Consider the following 25,082-nt stretch of genomic DNA (forward strand, 5'->3'; position numbering starts at 1 on the left):
GAGTAGCAGACGGGATAGAGAGGAGAAAAAAAGATCAACTTTTTTTATTTTTTGTTTTATTCTTATGAAAGCAAAAGAAGTGGGCCAAACATGTTACTTGGGCTTCATCAAAAAATAACTCATTCCATTTTTGTAAAAACTGAAATATCTTTCAAAAAATAAAATAAAAACAACATTAATTCTAATAAACAAGAAAATTAAAATCAAATTAGAAGTTAAAACAAACATTTTTATATAAAAACATAAATAAAATAATAATAACAACTAACTAAATGACCAAATTAAACTAATTTATTAAAACACAAATTGATATATTTTTTTATTAAAAAAAAGAAAAAGATAGTAATAAATAAAAAAACTAAAGTCTATGAAATCTAAAAGTAAAAACTCGGAAAACAGAAGTAATTCGAGTAAAAATATGCAAAGAATCGAAACGAAAACTATTTTTGTTGACTTTAATAAAAGTCTAATTTTCAAATATGCGACGATGCGACGATATAATGCAGATGAGAAATGAATGCGATACTATAAAATGAATGAAATATGCAGGTCAAAAATTGGGGTGCGACAGGTGGTAACCGGTTACAGACACAATGTAATCGGTTACATCCTTGTTCTAAACCAAAAATCACTCAAATTCCCATTATTTTCAACCCTAACCCCATGGAATCATGTCCTAACATAAGATAAAGCTGGAGACATTTTAAAATAATACATGCAAGTATAATTTCACACACATTCATGGCAAGAATGAAGTTCATAGAATCAAACACGAAATTTTCAAGAATTTTACCCAATATGCAATAATTATAGGTTCAAATCCAATTAAAGCCTAAGAACCCTACCTTAGGTTAAAACCTTAATTAAAGAGAAAATTAGATGATGATGATGATGAGAGAGATTCATAACCTAGAGTTTCTGAATAATCATCTCGTAGGATAATTCTCATAAGAATTAGGATGAATTAGGGGTTCAAGGGAAATCCCACTACCCTAAACGCAAAAATATCAATGTTATAGAATAATTTTCCCGTTACATTGTTATTGTAGAAATTTCTCCGTGTTGCTCTCAACAAGGACAATAACTCTTCCTTTCACAATCTCTACTGCGACCTCCTTAGTGAATTGGTTTCTCTGGAGAAGAAGAGAGTGGCCAGGGTTTTTCTTAGAAAAATACGTCTTTCTCTCGTGATTCCATCTTTTTATCTCTTTCCCTTTCTTTTCTCTATATTCTCCTATTCTCTCTCCTTAAAATTTGATTTTTATCTCACTCATTTTTCTCTTTATTTCTTTCATTCTTTATTTCTCTCCTTTGTTTCTCTCTACTAATTCTAAATGATGAAATTATTTTTAAATATTCATATTAATAATAATAACTTTAATAATAATAAAAATCATAAAAATATAATAAAGTTGAAATAATAATAATAGTAATAAGAGAACACAGGGTCAGGTTCTTCAGGTTTTGTATGAAAAGTTCGTTAGAATCTCTTTAAATCCATTAAGATTTTTTTGGGTGTATTTAAACACTCTTGAGAGAAGTTGTCATAATTATCTTTTATTATAATAATATTAATTACTTTCTTCTATCAAATAGATTCTAGTATTTGTTGATTGCATCACCAAATAAATCAAACTTTATATATACTTCAAATCCAACTCATTTGATTCATCATTCAATAAATTAAACTCATCATTCAATAAATTAAGTACCTAATCAAAATTTAAATTATATTTTAGTTGACTCCATTTTTTTTATCAATCTTAACAAGAATTTTGATGAAACCATGATCTTGGTAATACTCTAACATAAGTATGTTACTCCACCAAGTCAAATTTCATACCTTCATATATTTGAAACATCAATGGTGGTTTGATGGTGAACTCAATTTTCAAACACAATAGTGTCACCGATTCTACTTAGCAAGTCTTATTCACCCAAATCAAATCTACAATAGCATGCATAAAATTAACAAAAAATAATTAAATTAAAAAATTTTCTATTGAAAAGAAATTAAACATTTGACTCACATGCTTGGATGCATGCTATAAGAAATGAAAACACACTCTTAGGTGAATCTAATAGTGCGTAGCAGGTGAGCTTCCATCATTCATGATGAGCTGCCAATCTTCGTTTGTTTCTCTTTGACAACTCCAACAACCAAAAAATTGGAGAAAAAAATCATATAAAAAAAAATCATCAAATTAATAAATAAACCATTGAAAGTCACATTGGCAAGTATTTTATTTTATTTTATTTATGAAAAAAATGCATAAAATCGAGACTGTCTGTTTTATTATATAATAAAGATTTTTTTATATTAATAATTGTAAGGTGTGCCCACAAATACATCATATCCAATCATACCTCACCAGCTTCATCACTTTCATTTTTTTTAATAGCTATCAAAAATTCATTTCTGATAAACTAATTACTTGCATATTATTGGCTCTTTTCTATTTGAAGATCTTAACCTTTTTTCTTGGGTGTTGCTGAGTTGGTATTTTTGTTTTTTTCTTTTTTATTTGCTAAGTTAGATAAAAGGAAAAAACAAGTTTTCTTTTTCTCTGTAAAATTGATTGTAGATTGATTAAGAATTTTTCCACTTATAAGTATATATTTAAATTATATTTTATTTAATACGAGACTTTTAATAAAAATTTTAGGATTGGATATCTGAAATAATTCAATAGTGAAAATCTGATATCAAATATCCGAACGAATCTTAAGCCAAACTCAAATATCATATTAAAAAATATTATTGAGAATAACTTATTTCTATAAAACTAATTTGTAGGGTGATGATTGCCTCCACAGATATGATATGAACGTGTTCAGATCATATATTGTTCGATGTTAAAATTTTAAATGTAAACAGAAGAAAAAGCTAATAACAACTCGAAAAACTCACATGTCAATCTATGAGTATCAGAATTTGAATTCTAGTTATAATGTTTATAATATCGGACTTCTGTTGATTTATAGATTTTTTTTCATTTTAATAATAAGAGTTTGCTTATCTCAAGGTCGCTCTACCTTTAAATGGAACCCTGCTAGTATACAGTGAGATTGGTCCATTTGAATTAGTCGGTTGCAAGCCGGACAGAAAGATTTTAAAAAAAAATAATAAAAGTTTTTTATTTTATTTTTATGTACAAGTTTCCTGCTACATAAATTATTGACTCTCTCTGTTGTTTCTTAATTGGTTTCTCACATTCATTGTGTTTGCCTTATCTCTTCCATTCTTCTCTTTGCTTCTAACTGCTTTCCCAATTGGGCTAAGCTCTTAAGTTGCAGAAAAGAAAAAATCGTTTTCCTTACTAAAAAAAGTCATTTTTTATATTCTGTCCTTAAAATCATAAGCAGTTTAAAGCTTTTTACTTTCTGCCTTATTGCTATTTTTCTCAGTCCAATTTCAATATCTAAAGTGTTGTTCATTGGTTTGAGATCTTACAAGTGGTTCTAAATTTGAAGAATTTTCTCTCATTTTTTATCAAGTGGGTTTTCTCTAGATTCTTCAAGATTTAAGAGTTTTCTCAATCATAAAAAAGTGATTCTGATTCCCTTCAAATTATTCTTGTGATTGATTTATCCTTCATATTATTCTTGTCAAAATTTGCTATCATTTTTTCTTCTCTGCTCTATCTCACTCTGTTTTCCTCTGTTTTCCTCTGTTTTACTCTGTTTTCCTCTGTTTTTCCCATAAAGTTTCAGTGTTTTGGTGAATTTCTTTGGCCTAGAACCATTAAAAAGTTGAATTGGCTTAAATTTGATTTTGATTAGATGAAGTGGGAAATGGAAATCCTGACTCCTACATCATACACTCCAAATTCCAATTGGTGCATGGAAGAAACCAGAACCACAAACTGGACTCATGAAGAGAACAAGCTATTCGAAAATGCTCTTGCAATTTACGACAAAGATACTCCAGATCGGTGGCATAAAGTCGCGGAAATGATACCCGGGAAAACAGCTGGTGATGTTATGAAACAGTACAAGGAATTGGAGGATGATGTTTGTAACATAGAAGCTGGTTTGATACCAGTTCCTGGTTATAGTACTCCTACTTCACCTTTTACCTTAGATTGGGTGAGTAGTTCGGGTTATGATGTTTCGAAAGGAAATGGAAAGAGATCTTCTTTAGTTAGAGGTTCTGAGCATGAAAGGAAGAAAGGTGTGCCATGGACTGAAGAAGAACACAAGTAAATTTTCGCCTTTTTTATATGCATGAATATTAATATTTTTCGCCTTCGTTAATGTTTTTGAACTTCGGTTCTTTATCTTGTTTAATCATTAGTTCAAACCAGTTGAGTTTACGAGTTGGTTTTGTAGAGTAGAGTTACATCAAATTTATCTGATACCGTCTTACTTTGGTATAGGTTATGATACAGACTGATTTCGTAGGGTTGAGTTAGACAAAAATACTCGTATACCATCTTGAGTTAGAATAGGTTATGATGAAAGCTAGTTTTATCGGGTCGAGTTAGACCAAAATCTTGAAATGCCATCTTAGAATAGGTTCTGATGCCATCTTATATTTTGAGCCGCGCCTAGGTTATACCTTTTGGTTAAGTAAGATGAATTTTGTTTTGGATTTCAAACTTCTTCTGAATTTTCCTGCAGATTATTTCTACTTGGTCTAAAGAAATATGGCAAGGGTGATTGGAGAAATATTTCGCGCAATTTCGTTGTCACTAGGACTCCAACTCAAGTGGCAAGCCATGCTCAGAAGTATTTCATAAGACAACTTTCAGGAGGCAAAGACAAGAGAAGGGCTAGCATTCATGACATAACAACGGTTAATCTCAGCGAAAAAATTGGATCTTGTTCTTCGGAAGACACCAACGATAGGTCCACTTCGCCGCAGAGTTCCATGTTACTCTCCCACCAACAACATCAACAGCAATCAAGTTCTAGTACAAATTTTCTTTGGAGGAATGATCAGCAAAATGCAATGGTTTTCAATCCAGCTCTTGAACAAGTCTTCATGCCTCCTCATGGTGTTAACTCCTATGAGATCAAAATGGAAGAGGGTTTCGTTCATGAGTCTTCTTATCCACATAACATGGTTTTCCAAATGCAACATCCATCTCAACATTATTCACATGCATAAAGAAGGATCATTGTAGTGAGTTATTAAACTCAAAAGTGCTTAGAGTGTCTATGAGTTTTCCCAAGGTCTATGTGAATATCTTATGCAAGAAAGACAAGATCTGAAAATGACAGTGGATTGAGAGAGGAAAGGTTTCGCGGAAGGTGGTGAATCATTTGGAGTTGCACCTGCATGCATTTTAACACGCAAGTCAGTATAATAATTGAGGTGAGTTAGAAGCCGAGAATAACACATATCTTGCTTGATAGGTCATGACGTAAGATTTATATAGTTCGGTGGAGACAATATCGGACTTGAGTCAATGCAAAAAAACACTCTATAACATCTTACGTTAGAGTTTTGGTTAATTCTCGGCATATCAAATTGAAGGAAGTTACAAATTTGTTTCTATGTAACAAATAAAACCTCATGAAAGGAGAAAGCCTCAATGCTAATAAGTCCCTAATATGTTGATTTTTGGATTTTTATAATATCTAAGAATAATTGATTTCAAATGAAGTTTATAATGGAATTTCAACTTAATACAAAATCTTCAAAATTTGAATTCTTGCAAAGCATGCATGTGAGTGGAAGGTACTATTAGTGGTATTATTCCAAGCAAATTATTATTTGAGAAAGCATAATTTGATATGGACTTGTACTTCAAGTCCTATTCCTTTATTCCAAGTAAAACAAGTCGTTTTCCTACTTTCTTTGTCAATTAATCATTGAGAATGCATGAGATCTTGTTCTCTAAGCAAATCTCAAAGAGGATATTCCTTCTAATCCAATTACTAATCATATTATTAAGATATAATAATAATAATATTATGGTACAAAGTGAGATTCAAGAGTGATTAGATAGACACATTAGTCCAAATTAAGTATCACAGACACAGTGTTTTGTGATTTTACCTGTGGCTGTGGAGTGATGAATGCATGGCTGATATGATCCTAATGGACCTGCAACTAGCTTCCCTACTTTATAGGACAACACTAACTACTAACTTTTTCAAAAAGCAAAGTGTTGTTTTGCAAGTTGCATCAAAAAGTATATTGGCCACTTTTTTCTTATTTCCATCCAACACTTAAGTTTATTTCAAAGTCAAGAAGACCCTAAAAAGTTCATCATAATTATCTGTGAATTGTATCAGAACAGTTGCCCCGAGTCGAGACTAATGAGCTAAAGGGTCTGAACCTCGAGCATGTCGTGCGTCTGGGCCCCAATAATCATCCTAGACCAGTTTCATTGTTATCTTTGTGTTGTCCTATATGCTTTGTGTGCTTGTGCAAGAATTGACATAAACTCTACCAAAGAAGCATAAAGATAACAACCAACAGGTTACCAATTGTGATCTGGTTCTGGTCACTATATACATATTTAGTACATGTTCAGCCTACAATTGATACTCAATCACGGCGTATTATACAATGGAAAAAAAGGTTAGTAATAGATGAAATTTTGTCGAAATTTCAGGATGTTGGAGGAACTAACAAACCAGAATAAGTGAATAACAAAAATGCCAACTAAAACACTCAACTGAATTTAACATTGAAGTGTATATGTGTAATGCCTGCAAAGAGCTATTTTTTGGGAAGCGACTAGCAATAAATGTGTGACTGCCATAAAATTTTATACCAAACAGTGCTCGCAAGGATTCAATATTCTTGAAGACACCCTCTATGATTGATTGAAAAGCGGGATAATCAAAACTAACATCCTGTAAGTTGTTGTAAAATTATTTTGAACAAGAGATTTGAACGCTTCGGCCATTGTTGAAAAATGAAACAGATTTGAACGAATGAAAGATTAAGAAGATCAATTGGAAGGTATGAGTAGAAAGTAATGGCAGTAAAGTGTCCGGTAAATGGTAAAAAGATGGCATATACATTCTTTTAAACCTTTAATCAAAGGAATATACATATATAAAGTAACATATGGCTATAAGAGATACAAAGGAACTTCTACTTTTCTTACTTCCTACATTGTGAATATTATAGAGTACATATGTGCAGTGTGACTAATACAATACAATTATGAACATCTATGGAACTATGTACAAAAATTTGATTAGTGCATCTATCTTTGAGTTCAGTCTTCTCAATTTGGTAATTTCTCACTTTTCTCAATCTCTAATCTGAGGAAGGAATTTATCTAATGCTGATACAGGCTAAACACGACATTGGTACTGACACGTAGGCACCTGTAATATTTTAAGAAAATAGAAATGTGATATTAAATGTAACCACATGTGTTGGTGTCTGACACCAGACACGCTTTAATATGAGGTGTCTGTGCTAGGTAGTTTATGTTACATCCTCAAACGGCGGAAGTACTCTCGTAAGGATCATTCATGTCTTGTATATTGCTAACCTTATCAGTTTCTCTTGCGGGTTCAGATAAAACCACGGTTTCATTATTTTTGTCCGATTCTTGCTCAGTCGCTTCGTGATTGTTCATCATACTAGATTCTCTTAATGTCTCACCATCATTAATGGTTTCTTCAGTGGCCATTGGTAGTGAAGAATCGTTAGCGATGTCGTCACCTTTGTCCAACTCTTCATTTTCTATATGATTGTTAACCACTTGATTTGGCTCACTTTGCATATAGTTCTCTTCTTTCGAGCTATGATTTTCGGCCTCATTTTCATTCAAGCCATCGCGTTTTCCTTCAAAATCTTCGCCAAAATTTGTGACTACTGTTTCAAAACTGATAAACGGTTTCATGCTAGCCTCTTCTGTCAATGATTCCTGAGATTTTCCTTCATTCTCTATGTAAATTTCTGAGGATGACTCTACCATTGGAGAAATCAATTGCACCTATTCAATTCCACAGGAAAAATATTCTCTATAAGTGAAATGGCTAAGCAACTAAAATAGATAAAAAAAAACCAAAAATCTACCACAGCTCACACCTGAGAATTATCCAAGTCACGGTTATGTGATTCGACATTTGAATAGTCCACGGAAAGCTGAATATTTCGAGACATTGAATCAAGTGAACCTTCGCCATTTACTGTTTCTTCTGTCACATTCTCCAAATCAGATTGTTGAACACCTGCGTGTATCTCTTGATCTGCTACCGTCGTTTGTGGTGCATGCAATACAGACGTTGGGGATGATGACGACGATGATGAACTTGTGATAGTTGAGATTTCATCAGGTGCTTCTTGTCGCATAACCGATGCACCAGGCTCTTCATTGCTTCTTAAGTCATTTGTATTGGCTTGCTTATTGGCTTCTGAGTCATTCACTTCATTTCTAATTTGTTCCTTGTTTATCAAGTCATCAGGTGCTTCTTGTCGCGTAAGCGATGCACCAAGCTCTTCATTGCTCCTTAAGGCATTTGTATTGTCTTGCTCAGTGGCTTCTGAGTCATTCACATAATTGCTAATTTGTTCCTTGCTTATAAAGTTATCTGTCTCGTTAAATTCCTGTAAGAAATTTTTATCGTCATAATCGCAATTTTCAAATATGAATTCATAAAATTTCATCAAAATGACTCACCTCTAGTTCGTCCGAAAGCATTTCATGCGGTGACTGATTAACACGGGTATCCATCAACCTCATCAACCTCTTCCAACGCGCTAACACGTCCGAAGAATATTGCGATACACCCATTTGTCTCGCATTACCAAAGATGTTATGATCCCTACGCATTTCATAAGTTGGAGTATCATCACGTGTATCAGATCTCGGAGACCTAAAACTCAATTCACCTCCATTTTCTTCATCAAGGTTTCGTATAGAAAAAGATGAAGAACCAATGTCCCTCCAATTGTTCGGCTCTAAAATATCATGATCACAACTTTCATTTGCACCCCACATATCTTCATGATTCTCATCGACCGTGAGTGTTGGCGAACCAATTTCAGAAAACTCAACATGTAAATCAGAAGCTAAGGAACATGATGGCGCATGACGAATTAGTCCATTTGTAAATAACATGTTTTCGTTGCTCTTAAAGACAGGAGTTGCAAGAGATTCATACAAAGAATCATTTAAATTAGTAACATTAGTACTAGATAACGGAAAATCAAGAAACTCGTCTTGAGGCTTAGGAGCTGAAGCTATAACTTCTTCGATATTTATTATTGTTGGATCATTATTGTCTACTTCCTCACTTTTCATGCCAACCATATCAATTTTGCATTTTCCTTCTTCTTCGTGTGCGGTTTCCTCTCCTTCATTTGACGGATTGAGATCTTGTAATTTACTTTCACATCCTTCAAAGAAGCTTAACTTTTTTGGACCATCATGATTTGCAGAACCTTCATAAACAATATACATTCAATTTATTTATAAAATATATTTACTCAAAGCGGAGAAATATAAAAATCGAAAAATGTTTATCACCTGAAAGCCTTCTAACTCTTGAACTTGGTAGTATATGCTCTCTAAGTTGAAGAAGGTCATGTTTAGGTTCTAATGGCATGTCACTTGGGAATTCTTGTTCCAAAATACCCCCTTTGAGATTCGGTTTCTCCTCGAAAGGTTCATAAGGAATATCAAATGGACTTCTCAAAGCAGACGGAGCGGAACCTGGCATTTCTATACCTTCAAAATATCTTGGAGAATCAAAAGGGTCCATTCTTGCAACAAGCAATGGTGAAATTTGGCTTGGTGAGATTGATTCAATATCAATTAAACCATTCTCAATCTCCAAGTTCAATTGTTTTCTTGCCCTTCTTCTAGCTATAAGACTCTCCAACCTTTTGTTTCTTTCCATCTCACAAATCCCAAGATCCATTAGCTTTTTTTGATCATCCTCTTTAAGGTCTACACCTTTATTGTAACCGCTATTACTATCCTCTATTGCCTTTTTCTCGTCTTCTGTTTTTTCTGTATTCGGCTCTTGACAATCATAATAACTTGTGTTACAAGTAACAAGATCAACCATTGAAGGTTGGGGGGTATGGAATGTTTGTTTTAGAGGAGCATCAACTTTTTTTGATGTAAACTTAGAATCGAAATAAGGGTCCATCTCTTTGTCGAAATATCTTATTCCTGATCTAATTTCCGTGTTCTTTCTAGTGAATTCGTTTCGAAACACTGCTGATAAATTCTTAGCTTTTTGTTCTAAATCACCATACACATCCAATTTCTTCCCCGTGAAATTTCTTCTCCTACTCGTTGCATTTTGTGATGGATACTTATAAAGCATTCCGCGTCTATCTTTCGTGTAAACATTAGGTAGATTTTTCGCGTCAACCCTTTTTTCCTTTTCCTTTTTCTCAACACATTTTATAAGTGTTTGCTCCGAACTCCAAAAGAGTGTAACCAAAATTGCGGTAAACACGAGAAATGGAGACAAGAAAACCAACAAATTGTATATACAAGAAAGAAATATATACATGATGAAGAAGACTATCATAGCACCTGAAATTCTTGGATGCTTTTTCATAAAAGCATAGCTTTTTTCAATTGACACATGAAGAACTTTTAAGAAATGAAGTTTCATGTCCCTTGAATTCAAACCCATTTTTGATTCTATGAATGTAGATACAATGAATAAACTATAATGTTTTTTTAAGGTAGTGGTTGCATGTATTTCATGCATTCATCACATGTGACAACCTTATAATATGGAATATTCAAATGGAGGGTATGCTAATTAGCCATAGCCAAATTCAAAAAAGTAATTATAATCATTATAGTAATAATCAAAAGGGATTAACATTTTTGTTACATAACCCCATTGAAAAAACATTTAAAAGATGTGGCTATGGATTTGAAGCTATAATTGAAGGTAGAATATGAAAATGTAATGAAGTGATGTTCTAGGTGATGAACAAACTAGAAGATCAATAAAGGAAAATTGAAAAAGTATAAGCTAGTCAACATTTTCCCTAACAATGGTTAGCCATTGAAGTATAGCAATTTATCTCTTCTTTTTTTGGGAAGCTTTTTCTGTTGGCTGACAATTTCTTAAGAACTTTTAATTTAGAAATTTTGGTATGTGTTTCTCATCCATTTTGATAACCGCAAAACAAGGGACAGAATATATTTAAGAAGAAAAAAATAGTTTATATGTTTTTTTGGTTAAAACATTTTTAATTAGAGGAAGCATGTCTTATATAAGGTCAGACACCACCATTTAACCATGATTGTCTATAATATATATACTATTGAAGAAAACATATACCACCAAAAATACTATACATTACTCCTAATTCCTCCTTCCTCTCATTAATAACAAAGTTGTTATGGTGAGCATGCTTCCACATTTAAGAGTTATGCAAAATTGCTTGTGTTAGGACAAGTAACTTCAACCACGAGAGGGTGTGAATTGTGGTATTTGAAATTTGTGATTAATTTTAGGGTTTGGTTACTTACACAACTTATCATGTTTGTACTTTTTAAGAAAAGAGTAAATTGGAATACGAAAAGTAAATTAGAAAAGTAAATTGCAGAAATAAAGAGATAATGGCTTAGGGAGATTGTACTAATGATTTATCCATATTCGGTCGAACGTTGGAGTACTCCTGTCCACAAGAGATCTTCTGGAGATTTTGAATATAAACTTGACCTTTTACAGATTATGCCCACGAACCTAAATACAATTTGATCTTGAGATTTTCCAAAGACTTATCCCCAACAAAAATAAAAGCTTTTATCCAGACTGAGCTAACGAAACAATTTAAAGGTTTTACAGGCTTATCTTACTAACCAAATAGACATTTTTCTAACAAATTTCAAGAACCAAACAAAGATTTTAAGATTGGTTTATCTCAAGAACCAAACAAAGATTTTAAGATCAAACTCAATTTTTCAAGAGTATCGCACTCTTGAGATTCATAACAACAACACCACCAATACAATTTCTTCCTCGCAAGTAGTTTTTCACTCAAAAGTACCTAGACAACTTAAGTGAAAGAAAATATTTATAAAAAGATGAAGTAAAAATAAAGAGATAAATTCCAAAGAAAATAGAGAGCTTCGAAAAATTGATGCGAAATGAAGAGGAGCAGGCCCTCCTTTATATAGGAGATGAGATAACCAAAAACGGAAATGATCCATGGAAAATTTTAAGGCCCAGTTGATTGACTTAAGGTCCCAATTGATTGGATAACCTAAATAATTGATTATCTTGCCCCAATTTGGAATGCTTGGATAAGGAGTCGTTGATAGTCATCAAGACACTGTCATAGTAGATAATGTAATCAATTTTCCTTCCAATCGATTGGCTTAAGGTTCAAATAGATTTGGTAGTTAAAAAAAATCTTCTAATCAATTTGCACAAGGTCTTAATCTATTGGGTAGTTCAAAAAAGCTTTACAATTGACTGGCTTAAGGTCCCCAATCGATTGGTTTGTTAAAAAAATGCTTTAAAAAGAAGCTGACAATATCCTAACCAACTTTCTCAAAGTTGAAAATGTAACACCCCTCTAATAACCCGCGGCAATTAAATAATTATTAATCAGAGTAAACATGCAAGAGGTGTCATAATTCATAAAATGAAGAAAACACACGTCGGTGCATATCATGCATCCACTGAAAACATCTGTAATTATAACTCATTAAGCAAAACATGTTTACACAGCGGAATTAATTCATCAAGTCAACATTCATCAATAATGTATCAGACTTCAAACATCATAAACAAATACAAATAGAGTTAAAATCAGAACTTTAAAAACAAAGCGTTCCCAGTGTTACATCTATCAGAGCATGACACCGACACAATACCAAAAACCGACTTATGAGCTAATCCTCACCAAGTCACGCCGCTATCCTCAATCTGAAAAATGACAACAAGTAAGGGTGAGTCTCATCACAGTTAACCAATGTTATTGCATCATAAATAATAACATTTCATAGTTATATCATTCATCCAATTGTTTCATATCCAGACAAAACATCATTCACACATCCACAGATAAACAGACAAGTCATCATATAACATATATCATCATGCTATAAACAAATCATGCACATGTATGAAACTGACACTATGCATGTGGTACCAAATCATCACCAGTGGAAATCATCCACCGACCGATCTATCATCATCCAGATACGGCCCTGCCAGCACAAATTCCACACAATGGGAATTCTGCCATTCACTGAAATCCTCTCATCATCTAGGATTCAGTCCTCATCAATGTTTATGAATGCATGTAACATATATATAACATACTTTCATCATCATACTATGAGTAGCATCATCTATACTCATTTCATCATCATCATCATTATTAAGCATGTTCATATATACATTCACATCATTCAAATACAATTAAACCATCAGTAAACCAAACTATCACACTATAAGGTTCACTCATCCTCAGACGGCACACAAAATAGGCCTACAGATCGAAAGTTATGCGTCATTAAACTTTCCAGAAAAATCACAACACAGGACTTTGCACTCACAGCGACCATACGCGTATCATAATGCCCATACGCATCTATACGCGTATCACTATGTTCCATACGTGTATCATACGCATTTCAACAGACCAGATTTTGCCCAAAAGCAACCTCATACGCGTATCAGTCTTGCCATACGCGTATCACCAGAATAATTTTCCTCTTTCAAAATTTCCATACGCGTATGAGCATCCTCATACGCTCTTCGTACGCAAATCACCAGCACAGGGTGTTTGGGACAGGGCAGCTGCGTATCATCCGCGTTTAGCCTCTTGGGAGTGTCCCCCATACGCGTATGACCTCATCCCATACGCGTATGGCACTGTTTCATACGCGAAACACCAGAAAATGCCCAGCACCTGCAACTTCGTAACAGTCCAAAATCCACTCGTTTCTACTCATACCAGTCCACGATTTTGAGTCTAAAAACCAGAAAATTCACATCTAAACAGCATACGAATTCATCCACAACCACAGTATATAATTCCATAATCAATTTCATTCATCATTCCCTAAATCTATTAGTTATTAGGGATTAACAGTCCAAAATTCAATGATGAACACAGATGAAAATTCAGAATATAGAATCAATGGATCCAATCATACTCCTAATCCATACTATCACCTATAATACGATAAAAGAGATTAAACGGAGAGTCTCCCCTTACCTCAGATAAAGTCTTGGTTCTTGGTCTCTCCCTCTACAGTTCTCCTTCATGTTCCTTGTTCCCAATTCTGTTCTTTCACGTTCTTTCTTTCTTTCCCCAATTCCCAATTCTGATTATTTTATGAAAAATAATATTAAATTAGTAAGGGCTTTACTACACCACACCCCCTCTTCTTACTAATCTCACACATGGCTCAAGTGCCATAAACCATTATTTCTATTATTTCCACCAAAATTCTTAATAATTCTAATTATTAATTAAATATCCAATTTAAATTAATAATAAAATTATACGGGTGTTACAACTCTCCCCCACTAAAAGAGTTTTCGTCCTCGAAAACATAGCTTAGGTAAAGAGCTCTGGATAAGAATCCTTCATCTGACTCTCTAGCTCCCAGGTAACATTTCCTTCAGCCGGTCCTCCCCAAGCTACTCTGACTAAAGCTATTTCCTTACCACGCAATTGCTTCAGCCTTCGATCCTCGATCCTCACAGGTAAAGTCCCAACCGTCAAGTTATCTTTCACCTGAACATCATCTATTTGGATCACATGGGACGGATCTGAAATGTATTTCCTCAACTGGGACACATGAAATACATCATGCAAATTCGCAAGCATCGGCGGTAAAGCGATACGATAAGCCACTTCCCCCACTCTTTCAGAAATTTGGAATGGTCCAATAAAACGCGGAGTCAACTTCTTCGACTTCAATGCCCGACCAATCCCTGTCATAGGAGTAACTCTCATAAACACATGATCTCCCTCTTGAAACTCAAGTGTTTTACTCCTCTTGTCATGATAACTCTTCTGACGACTCTAAGAAGCCTTCATCTTCTCTTGAATCATTTTAATCTTCTCTGTAGTCTGTTGTACAATTTCTGGACCAATCACAGCACTCTCACCAGATTCGTACCAACACAACGGCGTCCTACATCTCCTACCATACAAAGCCTCAAACGGAGTCATACCGATACTCGAATGAAAACTGTTGTTGTAGGTAAACTCAATCAAAGGCAGATAATTATCCCAAGTACCACCTTTTTCCAACACACAAGCACGCAACAAATCTTCTAACGACTGAATCGTCCTCTCAGTCTGTCCATCAGTCTGCGGATGATAAGCAGAACTTAGTCTCAGCTTAGTACCCAAAGCTTTCTGCAAACCTTCCCAGAACTTAGACGTAAACCTCGGATCTCTGTCTGACACGATACTTGAAGGAATACCATGAAGACTAACTATCTTCTCAATATACAACTGAGCTAGCTTCTCCATCGGATAATCCATTCTCACCGGTATAAAATGTGCAGACTTCGTCAACCTGTCTACCACGACCCAGATAGCTTCACAATTTCTGATAGTTCTCGGCAAACCCGGAACAAAATCCATTGATATGATATCCCACTTCCACTCGGGAATAAACATCGGTTGCATCAACCCAGATGGTTTCTGATGCTCAATCTTTGACTTCTGGCAAGTCAAACAAGAGTACACAAACTCAGCAATTTCCTTCTTCATTCCCGGCCACCAAAACAAATTTTTCAAGTCATGATACATCTTGGTAGCACCAGGATGAATACTCAACCCACTACGGTGTCCTTCTTCCAAAATGCGTTTTCGGAGTTCATCAACATCAGGAACACAAACTCTGTCACCAAACTTTAGTATACCATTCTCATCCACTCTGAATTCACCACTCTTGCCTTGGTTAATCAAAGTCAACTTATCAGTCAATCCAACATCAGCTTTCTGACCTTCTCTGATTTCTTCGAGAATACCGCTCGTCAACTTCAGCATACCCAATTTAACACTAGTAGGAGTACTTTCGCACACTAAACTCAAGTCTCTGAATTGTTCAATCAAGTCCAATTCCTTCACCATTAGCTTAGACATATGCAAGGTCTTCCTACTCAATGCATCAGCAACAACGTTTGCCTTACCCGGATGGTAATTCAAACCAAAATCATAATCTTTCAGAAATTCTAACCACCTTCTCTGTCTCATATTCAGCTCTTTCTGATCGAAGAGATACTTCAGGCTTTTATGGTCACTGAATACCTCAAATCTCGAACCATACAAATAGTGTCGCCACAACTTCAAAACAAACACCACAGCTGCCAACTCCAAATCATGAGTCGGATAATTCCTTTCATGCACTTTGAGTTGTCTCGACGCATAAGCGACCACTTGTTGATTCTGCATCAATACACCACCTAAACCCATCAGTGATGCGTCACAATAAATCACAAATGATTCTGTCGGATTCGGCAAAATCAAAATGGGAGCACTAGTCAACCTCCTCTTCAACTCTTGGAATCCTTCTTCACACTTGGCATCCCATATAAAGGCTTGTCCCTTCCTGGTCAGTTTAGTTAACGGTAATGCTAACTTTGAAAATCCTTCAATGAACTTTCTGTAATAACCTGCGAGACCAAGAAAACTACGAATCTCTGATACTGACTTCGGAGCTTCCCACTGGGACACAACTTCTATCTTTGTAGGATCCACAGCAATACCATCCTTAGAAATCACATGTCCAAGAAAACTGACTTTCTCTAACCAGAATTCACACTTCGACAGTTTGGCAAAAAGTTGCTTCTCTTTCAACAGCTCTAACACAATTCTGAGATGTTCCGCATGTTTTTCCTCATTCTTAGAATATATCAGGATATCATCTATAAATACCACCACGAACTTATTGAGATAAGGATGAAAGATCCTGTTCATATATTCCATAAAAACACCAGGTGCATTAGTAACCCCAAACGGCATTACAGAATACTCATAATGTCCATACCTTGTTCTAAAAGCAGTCTTCTGAATATCGTCATCTTTCACACGTATCTGATGATACCCAGACCTCAGATCAATCTTACTAAATACACATGCTCCAACCAATTGATCCATCAAATCATCAATCCTCGGCAATGGATACCGATTCTTGATAGTGACCTTATTCAATTGTCTGTAATCTACACAAAGCCTCATTGAATCCTCTTTCTTCTTTACCAGTAACACAAGCGCACCCCACGGAGAAACACTAGGACGAATAAATTTCTTCTCAAGCAATTCCTCTAACTGTTTCTTCAGTTCAGCCAATTCAGACGGCGACATACGGTACGGTGCCATCGACACTGGACTAGTTCCTGGAACCAATTCAATAGAAAACTCCACTTCTCTTTCCGATGGTAATTCATTCACATCTTCTGGAAAGACTTCTGGAAACTCACACACCACAGGCAATTCGCCACTCGCCACTTTCTCCTTCACATTCATCAATGCGAACAATGTAAACACTGTTGCTCCATCTCCGATGGCTTCATTCACTTGTCTAGCTGTCATTTCCAGATCATCATTACTAACCTCTTCAGGAAAAATTACCGTCTTCGTAAAACAACTGATATGAACACGGTTGAATTCCAACCAGTTCATTCCCAGGATTACATCAAGTTGTTTCAACGGAAGGCACACTAAGTCCATCCCGAATTCTCTACCAAAAATGTCAACCGGACAATTCAAGCATGCAGACAAAGTAGTTACTGAACCCGACGCAGGAGTGTCAATAACCATACTTCCATTTATATCAGATATCTCAAGATTCAACCTCATAGCACAATCTAAAGAAATAAAAGAGTGAGTTGCTCCAGTATCAATAATTGCAACTAAAGGTGTGCCATTGTTGAATGCAGTATAGGGCAAGCAACAAAAGAAAAGATTTGGAAATATTGATCCGGGATTTATCGTCCACAGAGATGGAAGATGCCATTCAACAGTTTCTACGGTTTCGAGCTCGGGTTTGAATGAACAAAAAGTAAACAAAGATATGGACAAGAAAAGAATAAACACATTCTTAGAAGAGAAATAACTTATCAGGAATGTAAATATATTCACTCTTCACAAACATACACTTACCAACCCGTTATACTCAACCTACAATACTCATCTATGTTATCACGTATCTCTCACATAAGCGTCCATCTCTGGAGCACAAACGAGATCATCTCACAACTAAGGTTATCTCTAACGCGAAGTCGCGAGAACATTCGTATTCTCGCGTCGGCGATCTCTCGCGCGCCGCTCAAACACGAAAGCATTAAGTACAGATACAAACAGTGAATGCTAGCTCTAAATCTATCTCTAGAGTTCAGAACCAACAGATTATCATCCTAGATAAAGATTCAAGCAGTTTATCTCTAAAGCAACTCAAATCTTCAGCACAGAGCAAAAATCCAGGATAACAATCAACATAGATTTGTAAAGAAAGTTAAATATAACTTTATAATCGGTAAATCGGTAAATATACATAAGATTCAAGTACATATACAAACAAACCCAACACAAAAGAAATACACAAAGAATAGAGAAGATAAACCAAACATCTCGCGGGTTGTCAGCTTTGGTTGATGAGAAATCCACCTCCGATCTTCCAAGTGCATGACCCGGTGTTGTTTTCTAAGCTAATCCTACTCTAAGAATGAAAATGATGGAGTTGGAACCAAAAACTCTCCAAAACCATAACCTAGAAATGTTACAAATGAAGAAATATAAAGACAATTTCTGCTACGGCCGCTTAGCGGCCTGCATCTCGCTTAGCGGGCTACACGTATTCATAAAATATCTACAACAGTAAACAGGCCTCCGCTTAGCGGCCAGACCCGCCGCTTAGCGGCCAATGAAAATTGGTTCGCCCCTGGAAAGCGCGCTTAGACGCCGCTCAGCGGCGCTCTCTGCACAAAACTTGCTTATTTGATCCAAAATCGCGCAATCGGAGCCGTGCCTTCGACACTTTATTCCTCGAGGCTCCAATAAGCATGAATACCTATAAAAACAAAGGAAAAACTATTAAACGGTATATAAAACATATGAAAACTAAATAATGTGAATATATACACAAAAGTGGGGATTTTATTACAAAAACGGAATGAATAGAATCGATAAGTGCCACAATTATATACTCAAAATAACAACATTTTGGCACTTATCAAACTCTCCCCAACTTAAAACTTTGTTTGTCCTCAAACAATGTCAAATAAATCAAAGAATCAAAAGTAATAAACCAAAGAATTGTGAATCAACAAGTTTTGAAAACCAAAAACAAATGTATGGCTCAATACAAAAATGTATAAACAAAGTAAATACTTACCACTATCCTACAACAACAACATGTAAATGAAACTAATCCTAAGTACAAAAAGCATACAAAACATTCTAACACAATACATGCTCACATCATGAATCACACCTAGCAAAAATTTCATAAATGGATGAAAAACACACAAAGGTGAAGGACTTTTAACACTCATCCAACAATCTTGCAAACAAAAGATTAAATTATGCATTCATCTAAAAATCACATTGAAGATACAAAAGCAAGAATCACAAGGACTTTTAAAGGTTGTAATGTGGCTTGGTTAACAAACAAGGGATATGTCCTAAGGCTAATCGAAACAAAAACTTGCCTAAACCAAAGGGAGTGATCAATCCACCAAAGATTCAAACAACAAAATCTCGATTAAACTTACTCCTTAACCACAAGTTTCTCAAACCGATCACAATACTTATTAGCACAATTATTCGCTTCTCTTTTCTTTTTCTTTTTCAAAACTTTTTCTCCTTTTTTTTTCTTTTCTTTTCACATTTTTTTCTTTTTTTTTTCTTTCTTTTCAACCTCATAGCAACAACTAAATAAGTACATAATCATTTTTCTCCCCAACTTGAATTCAACCACACCATCATGTGAATACTCCCTACTTTCTAAGGCAAGGTAAAAATTCATACCAAAAATCATGGTTGAGGGTTCAAGAAAACAAAGAATCAATCATCCATGCAAAAATGACAACTAAACACTCAAAGATAAGCATTTAGCAAAAACAACATGGATATTGACAAAAAGGCTCAAAAGGGTTAACAAATGATCACACACTCACAAGGTGAATTGACTATTTGGTTTTGGTGGTTGTGCTCAAAATGAAACAAAATGCCTTGATCCTTTTCATGCTTTCATAAAATCAACATAAACAAAAGATTAAGCATAATAAAATCCAGTTAAAACAAAGATTGTGGCCTCCAGCATATGTAAACAATGGAAAGCTTCCTCACATTTATGGTTTGGGAACTAAAGTGATTCAATCAATAAGCAAGTAATGCAAAAGAATGAATGGTATGGTAATTGTACAAATGAAAAGTTTCCTAAACATGTTATGCTATAGAAAGGGATAAATGAGTACCTTGAATGATACAACTTCAAAAACAATATGAAGGATAGAAAAACACTTAGAAAGGGGGGGATTGAATAAGTGTGACTTTAAATCTTGGACGATAAAAATAAATTGCACAATTATTTTTATCCTGGTTCGCTGTTAACGAAGCTACTCCAGTCCACCCCCGCAGAGATGATTTACCTCAACCTGAGGATTTAATCCACTAATCGCACGGATTACAATGGTTTTCCACTTAGTCCGCAACTAAGTCTTCCAGAGTCTTCTGATCACACACTGATCACTCCAGGAACAACTGCTTAGATACCCTCTAAGACTTTTCTAGAGTCTACTGATCAACACGATCACTCTAGGCTTAGTTCACTCCTAAGACTTCCCTAGAGTATTCTGATCAACACGATCACTCTAGTTACAAACTGCTCAGCCAACTGCTAAGACTTCCTAGAGTATACTGATCACACGATCACTCTAGTTCCTTACAACTTAATGTAATCTATTCAAGAGTTTACAAATGCTTCTTAAAAGCTATAATCACAAACTGTGATATTTCTCTTATCGTTTAAGCTTAATCTCACTAAGATATTACAACAGCAATGTAGTGAGTTGATGAAGATTCTGAGCTTTGATTGAACAGCGTTTCAGCAAGTTTGATATAAGTTGTTTTGGTGCAGAATCGTTAACCTTGCTTCTCATCAGAACTTCATATTTATAGGCGTTGAGAAGATGACCGTTGAATTCATTTAATGCTTTGCGTGTTCCGTACAGCATCGCATTTAATGTTATACGCTTTTGTCAACTACCTCGAGCCTTGTTCACGCTGTGTCTACTGACGTAGCCTTTAGTAGCTTTTAACGTTCCTTTTGTCAGTCAGCGTAGTCTGCCACCTGTACTTCCTTCTGATCTGATGTTTGTGAATACGACGTTTGAATATCATCAGAGTCAAAACAGCTTGGTGCATAGCATCTTCTGATCTTCTGACCTTGAAGTGCTTCTGAGCGTGATACCATCTTCTGATCTTCATGATCTTCAGTGCTTCTGATCTCATGTTCTTCTGATGCTTCCATAGACCCATGTTCTGATTCTGCTTCGACCATCTTCTGATGTCTTGCCAGACCATGTTCTGATGTTGCATGCTGAACCATTTGAGATACAACTTCTGAGCGCTGAATTATGCGTACTCTTTATATATTTCCTGAAAGGGAAATTGCATTGGATTAGAGTACCATATTATCTTAAGCAAAATTCATATTATTGTTATCATCAAAACTAATATAATTGATAAGAACAAATCTTGTTCTAACAATCTCCCCCTTTTTGATGATGACAAAAACATATATAAATGATATGAATTTGCGATCAGAAAGAGTAGACGGCAAAAGACAAATTACACAGCTATAGCATAAGCATATGAATATGTCTCCCCCTGAGATTAACAATCTCCCCCTGAGATAAATAATCTCCCCCTGAAATAAATACTCGAAGAACTTTGATAAAAGACTTCCCTGATTATTTCGGTAGAGACGATCATATAAGCTTCTGCCTTCAGAGAATTCATAGCTTCTGACTTCTGCTTCCATTGGACAGCTTCAGAACTTGAATTTTCTGGATCTTTTAGAACATTCACATCTTCTGATTTCTGCTTCCCTCGGATAGCTTCAGAACTTTGAATGTCTACCAACATCACTTCATGCTAGATTTGTATCAGAACATTGTTGAATGTACCAGAGCATCATCAGAGCATCTCTACATCCTGAAATGTTACAGAACAAAAACTAAACGACAAAAGTCAGCATGAACGAGTTAGAACATAAAATGTATGTTTGAACACATTATATGTATCAGAGCCATATAGGCTGAAATAATGTATCAGAGCAAATAATGTATCAGAGCCATAACATTATATGTATCAGAGCAAATAGAATTTTGTCAGAACAGGATAGACAATGATATTCAAATTCTATTATCAGTGCTTCTGATTCATTCTTCTTTCTAGCTTCTGATCTCTGAAGCTTGACAGCACTCAGCTTGCTTCAGTTTCCAAGAGCTTATTCCTTTTACAGAATAACGCTTCTTATGGTTTTGCTTCTAGTGTTTGCTTCTGAAGATTCATTTCACTTCTCTGTACCTGCAAAAACACTTAAACCATGTAGAACTTGCAGTTCTTGTTAGTGAATGTGTGGGAGCCTTTACCCAGCAACTGATAGATTAATCAAATCATTTATCATTTATCTTCTCCCCCTTTTTGTCATAACATCAAAAAGAAAATTTAAAAGGATTCAGATGTATAAAACGACAAATAAAATGAAACACACGGAGAAAGAAGTTGATTTCATTGAAGTTTCAAACAGCAGGTTCAGAAGTACATGAAGAAAGGAAAGATCAGATGCACAAAGACAGATGCAACGAGAAGAAAGAAACAACACAGACTCAATCTAAGATGGCCCTAGTCTTGACAAGATCTTGGTCAGCATCTCTTGAACCATATTGTTGTGTCCTTCTTGCCTTTCAATGAAAGCATCATACTTGTCATTGAGTGAGCTTTGCTCATCCTGTCTCCTCTGAATCGCTTCTAGAGTCCTTGCAAGACGAAAAGGTTCATCAGAAGAAGCTTCACCGCTTTCAACTACAGGAATGGCATGTTGATCTGCAGCTTCCATAGAAGTATCATTTGCTGGGATTTCCTCAACAGGGTCTGATTCAGCAACATGATCTTCAGCATCTGCTTCTTGCATAGAAGCATCTCCATACTCTGCAGCAGGAATTTCAGAGTCTCCATTCTCTAGTGCCTGAAGAATGGCAGCTAAATTCCTGGGAGCAGAGGGACCTTCAACTTCTGGTGGGTCAACAACTTCTGGAATGGCCAAGTTTGGATCTTTCTCAGACGGGTTTTCCCTCAGATAGTCAAAGAGAGTCTTGAAATCTCCGAGCAGAACAGGATATTGAGGTATCCAAACCACAATCTCCCTGCAAGGATTTGCTTCCAATGCAGCAGCGAGTCTTAATTGTTCCATCTCATCCAAGAAGGGCTTCTCTTCCAAAAGATATCTTCCTTTGAGACGAGCAAACCAGAAGTCTTCATAATTCCTCAGAATTCCACGAGGCCGTGGGGCAGCAGCTACACAGGCTTCCTGAAGTTCTAAAAACAGAGCATCTGATTCTCTGCGAAAGATCCTCCAGAAGTTCCGCATAGCAACATCATTAAATCCAGAACTTTCAGCGAGTCTGAGAGTATCAAAGGTACTTCTGAGATTCCTCTTTATGTTTTCAAAAACTACACCAATAGGATATACAGGGCGGGGTTTTATTTGGGTTTTTGAGAAGGCAGGTTTGGAAGTGAAGTACGGATGAGGTTCTCTATCCAACCTATAAGAAGATTCTGCTTCAGTATCAGAATCTAACACTACCACTTCAGCTTCAGGACGAGGCTTGGGAGTGTAGTTGCAATCACGGAGCAGCTGCTCATGTGATGCAGAGGTTGGAAAAGGAGAATCACAAGGATTGTTTTGAGAGGTGGAGGGAGTATGTTCAAGAGTAGCGTTGAGAGAAGGTTGAGATGGAAGGAGAGTTTGAAGGGGTGGTATATCCAGAACAGGATTTATGGTAGGTGGAGAGGAAGGAATAGTTAAAGGAGAAGATGGAGGTGTAAGAACATGGGCAAAAACAGGTGATTCTGATGTGGCTTTTTCTGGTTCAGGTGTAGGGACAATCTCTATTGGTGCAGCTTCTGAACAAACAGCAGGAACAGAATTAGGTTCAGAAATGCATATACCTTTGGAACCTCTCAGAAAAGCTTTGGCCACATCCTCCGTCTTTTTCTGCTTCTTACTCTTCGGCTCTTCAATAACCTTTGCTTTGCCGCTAGCGATTTCTTTCCTTCTGACATAAGCCAGAACTTCTGGTTGATTCTCAGCCTCTTGAGCAGCATTTTCTTCATCTGAGCTTTGAATAATCATCTTCCTTTTTCTGATTTTCTTCTTCTCAACAACTTCAACAATTTCAGCATCGTTATTTGACTTCTTTTTCTTTTTCTCAGCTTCCTTCTTTTTCTTCTCAAAATCAGCAGAGACAGCCTTAGCAACCTTTGCAATGACTTCTTCTGGGGTCACTTCTTTATTGGTGGTAGCAGCAGGATGATCAAACTTTCTTTTGGTCCTTACCTCCTTCTTACGATTCACTTTAATAGGAGCACCTTTGTCTTGATCTTTAAGACTCTTATCCTCTTTTTGTGATATCAGATACTTAGTTCTGACTTGTGGTACCTCACTATTGAAGAAGGTTTTGAATTCAGCTAGAACTGGCTCTCTTCTGATTGTTGTTCCAGCAAGAGGTTGAGGAGTCTTAATGATAGCCTTAATCACGTTCATCCTCTTTAAAGTGAATGCGTTCAGACAAGCCCCAGATGTGACAGCAAGGTCTTTCACAATACCTTCAGATTCCAGACTCTCAACAATCTTGGAATGCACCAGAAGGTTTGTAATGATTCTCCCAAAAGGAATGATTGTTCCACCATTTTCTTTTCTGAAAGCGTTTCTGGAATCCTTTACTGCTTTCCACATATGGTTGAAGATAATGTAAACCACATCAACCTTCTTCTGAGTGGCAATGCAATAAAGAATATATTTTTGCTCATTGTTTATGAAGTCAGCGGCATGTGTCGCTTTCCTATGGTAGAAGCACCCAAGAATGATCTTTGTCCAGATTTTGTAGATATCTCTCAACTCCTTGACGTGTTT

At 35.7% G+C, this 25,082-nt stretch overlaps 2 protein-coding genes across 2 annotated transcripts; one reads left to right on the top strand and one right to left on the bottom strand.

The window, feature by feature from the left end:
• The first annotated feature begins 3,199 nt into the window (after positions 1–3,199).
• Positions 3,200–5,577, top strand: LOC131620717 (transcription factor DIVARICATA-like). The gene is made up of 2 exons (XM_058891868.1): positions 3,200–4,202; positions 4,624–5,577. Exons 1-2 carry the CDS (start codon positions 3,784–3,786, stop codon positions 5,111–5,113), a joined length of 909 nt encoding a protein of 302 aa, XP_058747851.1. The 5' UTR covers positions 3,200–3,783; the 3' UTR covers positions 5,114–5,577.
• Positions 5,578–6,959: 1,382 nt separating this feature from the next.
• Positions 6,960–10,967, bottom strand: LOC131617386 (uncharacterized). Its single transcript, XM_058888684.1, has 4 exons — positions 9,450–10,967; positions 8,601–9,364; positions 8,009–8,527; positions 6,960–7,913 (listed from the first exon to the last, which is right to left on the bottom strand). The coding sequence occupies exons 1-4, from the start codon at positions 10,651–10,653 to the stop codon at positions 7,413–7,415; spliced, it is 2,988 nt and encodes a 995-aa protein (XP_058744667.1). The 5' UTR covers positions 10,654–10,967; the 3' UTR covers positions 6,960–7,412.
• Between the last annotated feature and the right edge of the window lie 14,115 nt (positions 10,968–25,082).

The sequence above is a fragment of the Vicia villosa genome, linkage group LG7 (assembly GCF_029867415.1).
Source record: "Vicia villosa cultivar HV-30 ecotype Madison, WI linkage group LG7, Vvil1.0, whole genome shotgun sequence".
NCBI lineage: Eukaryota > Viridiplantae > Streptophyta > Magnoliopsida > Fabales > Fabaceae > Vicia > Vicia villosa.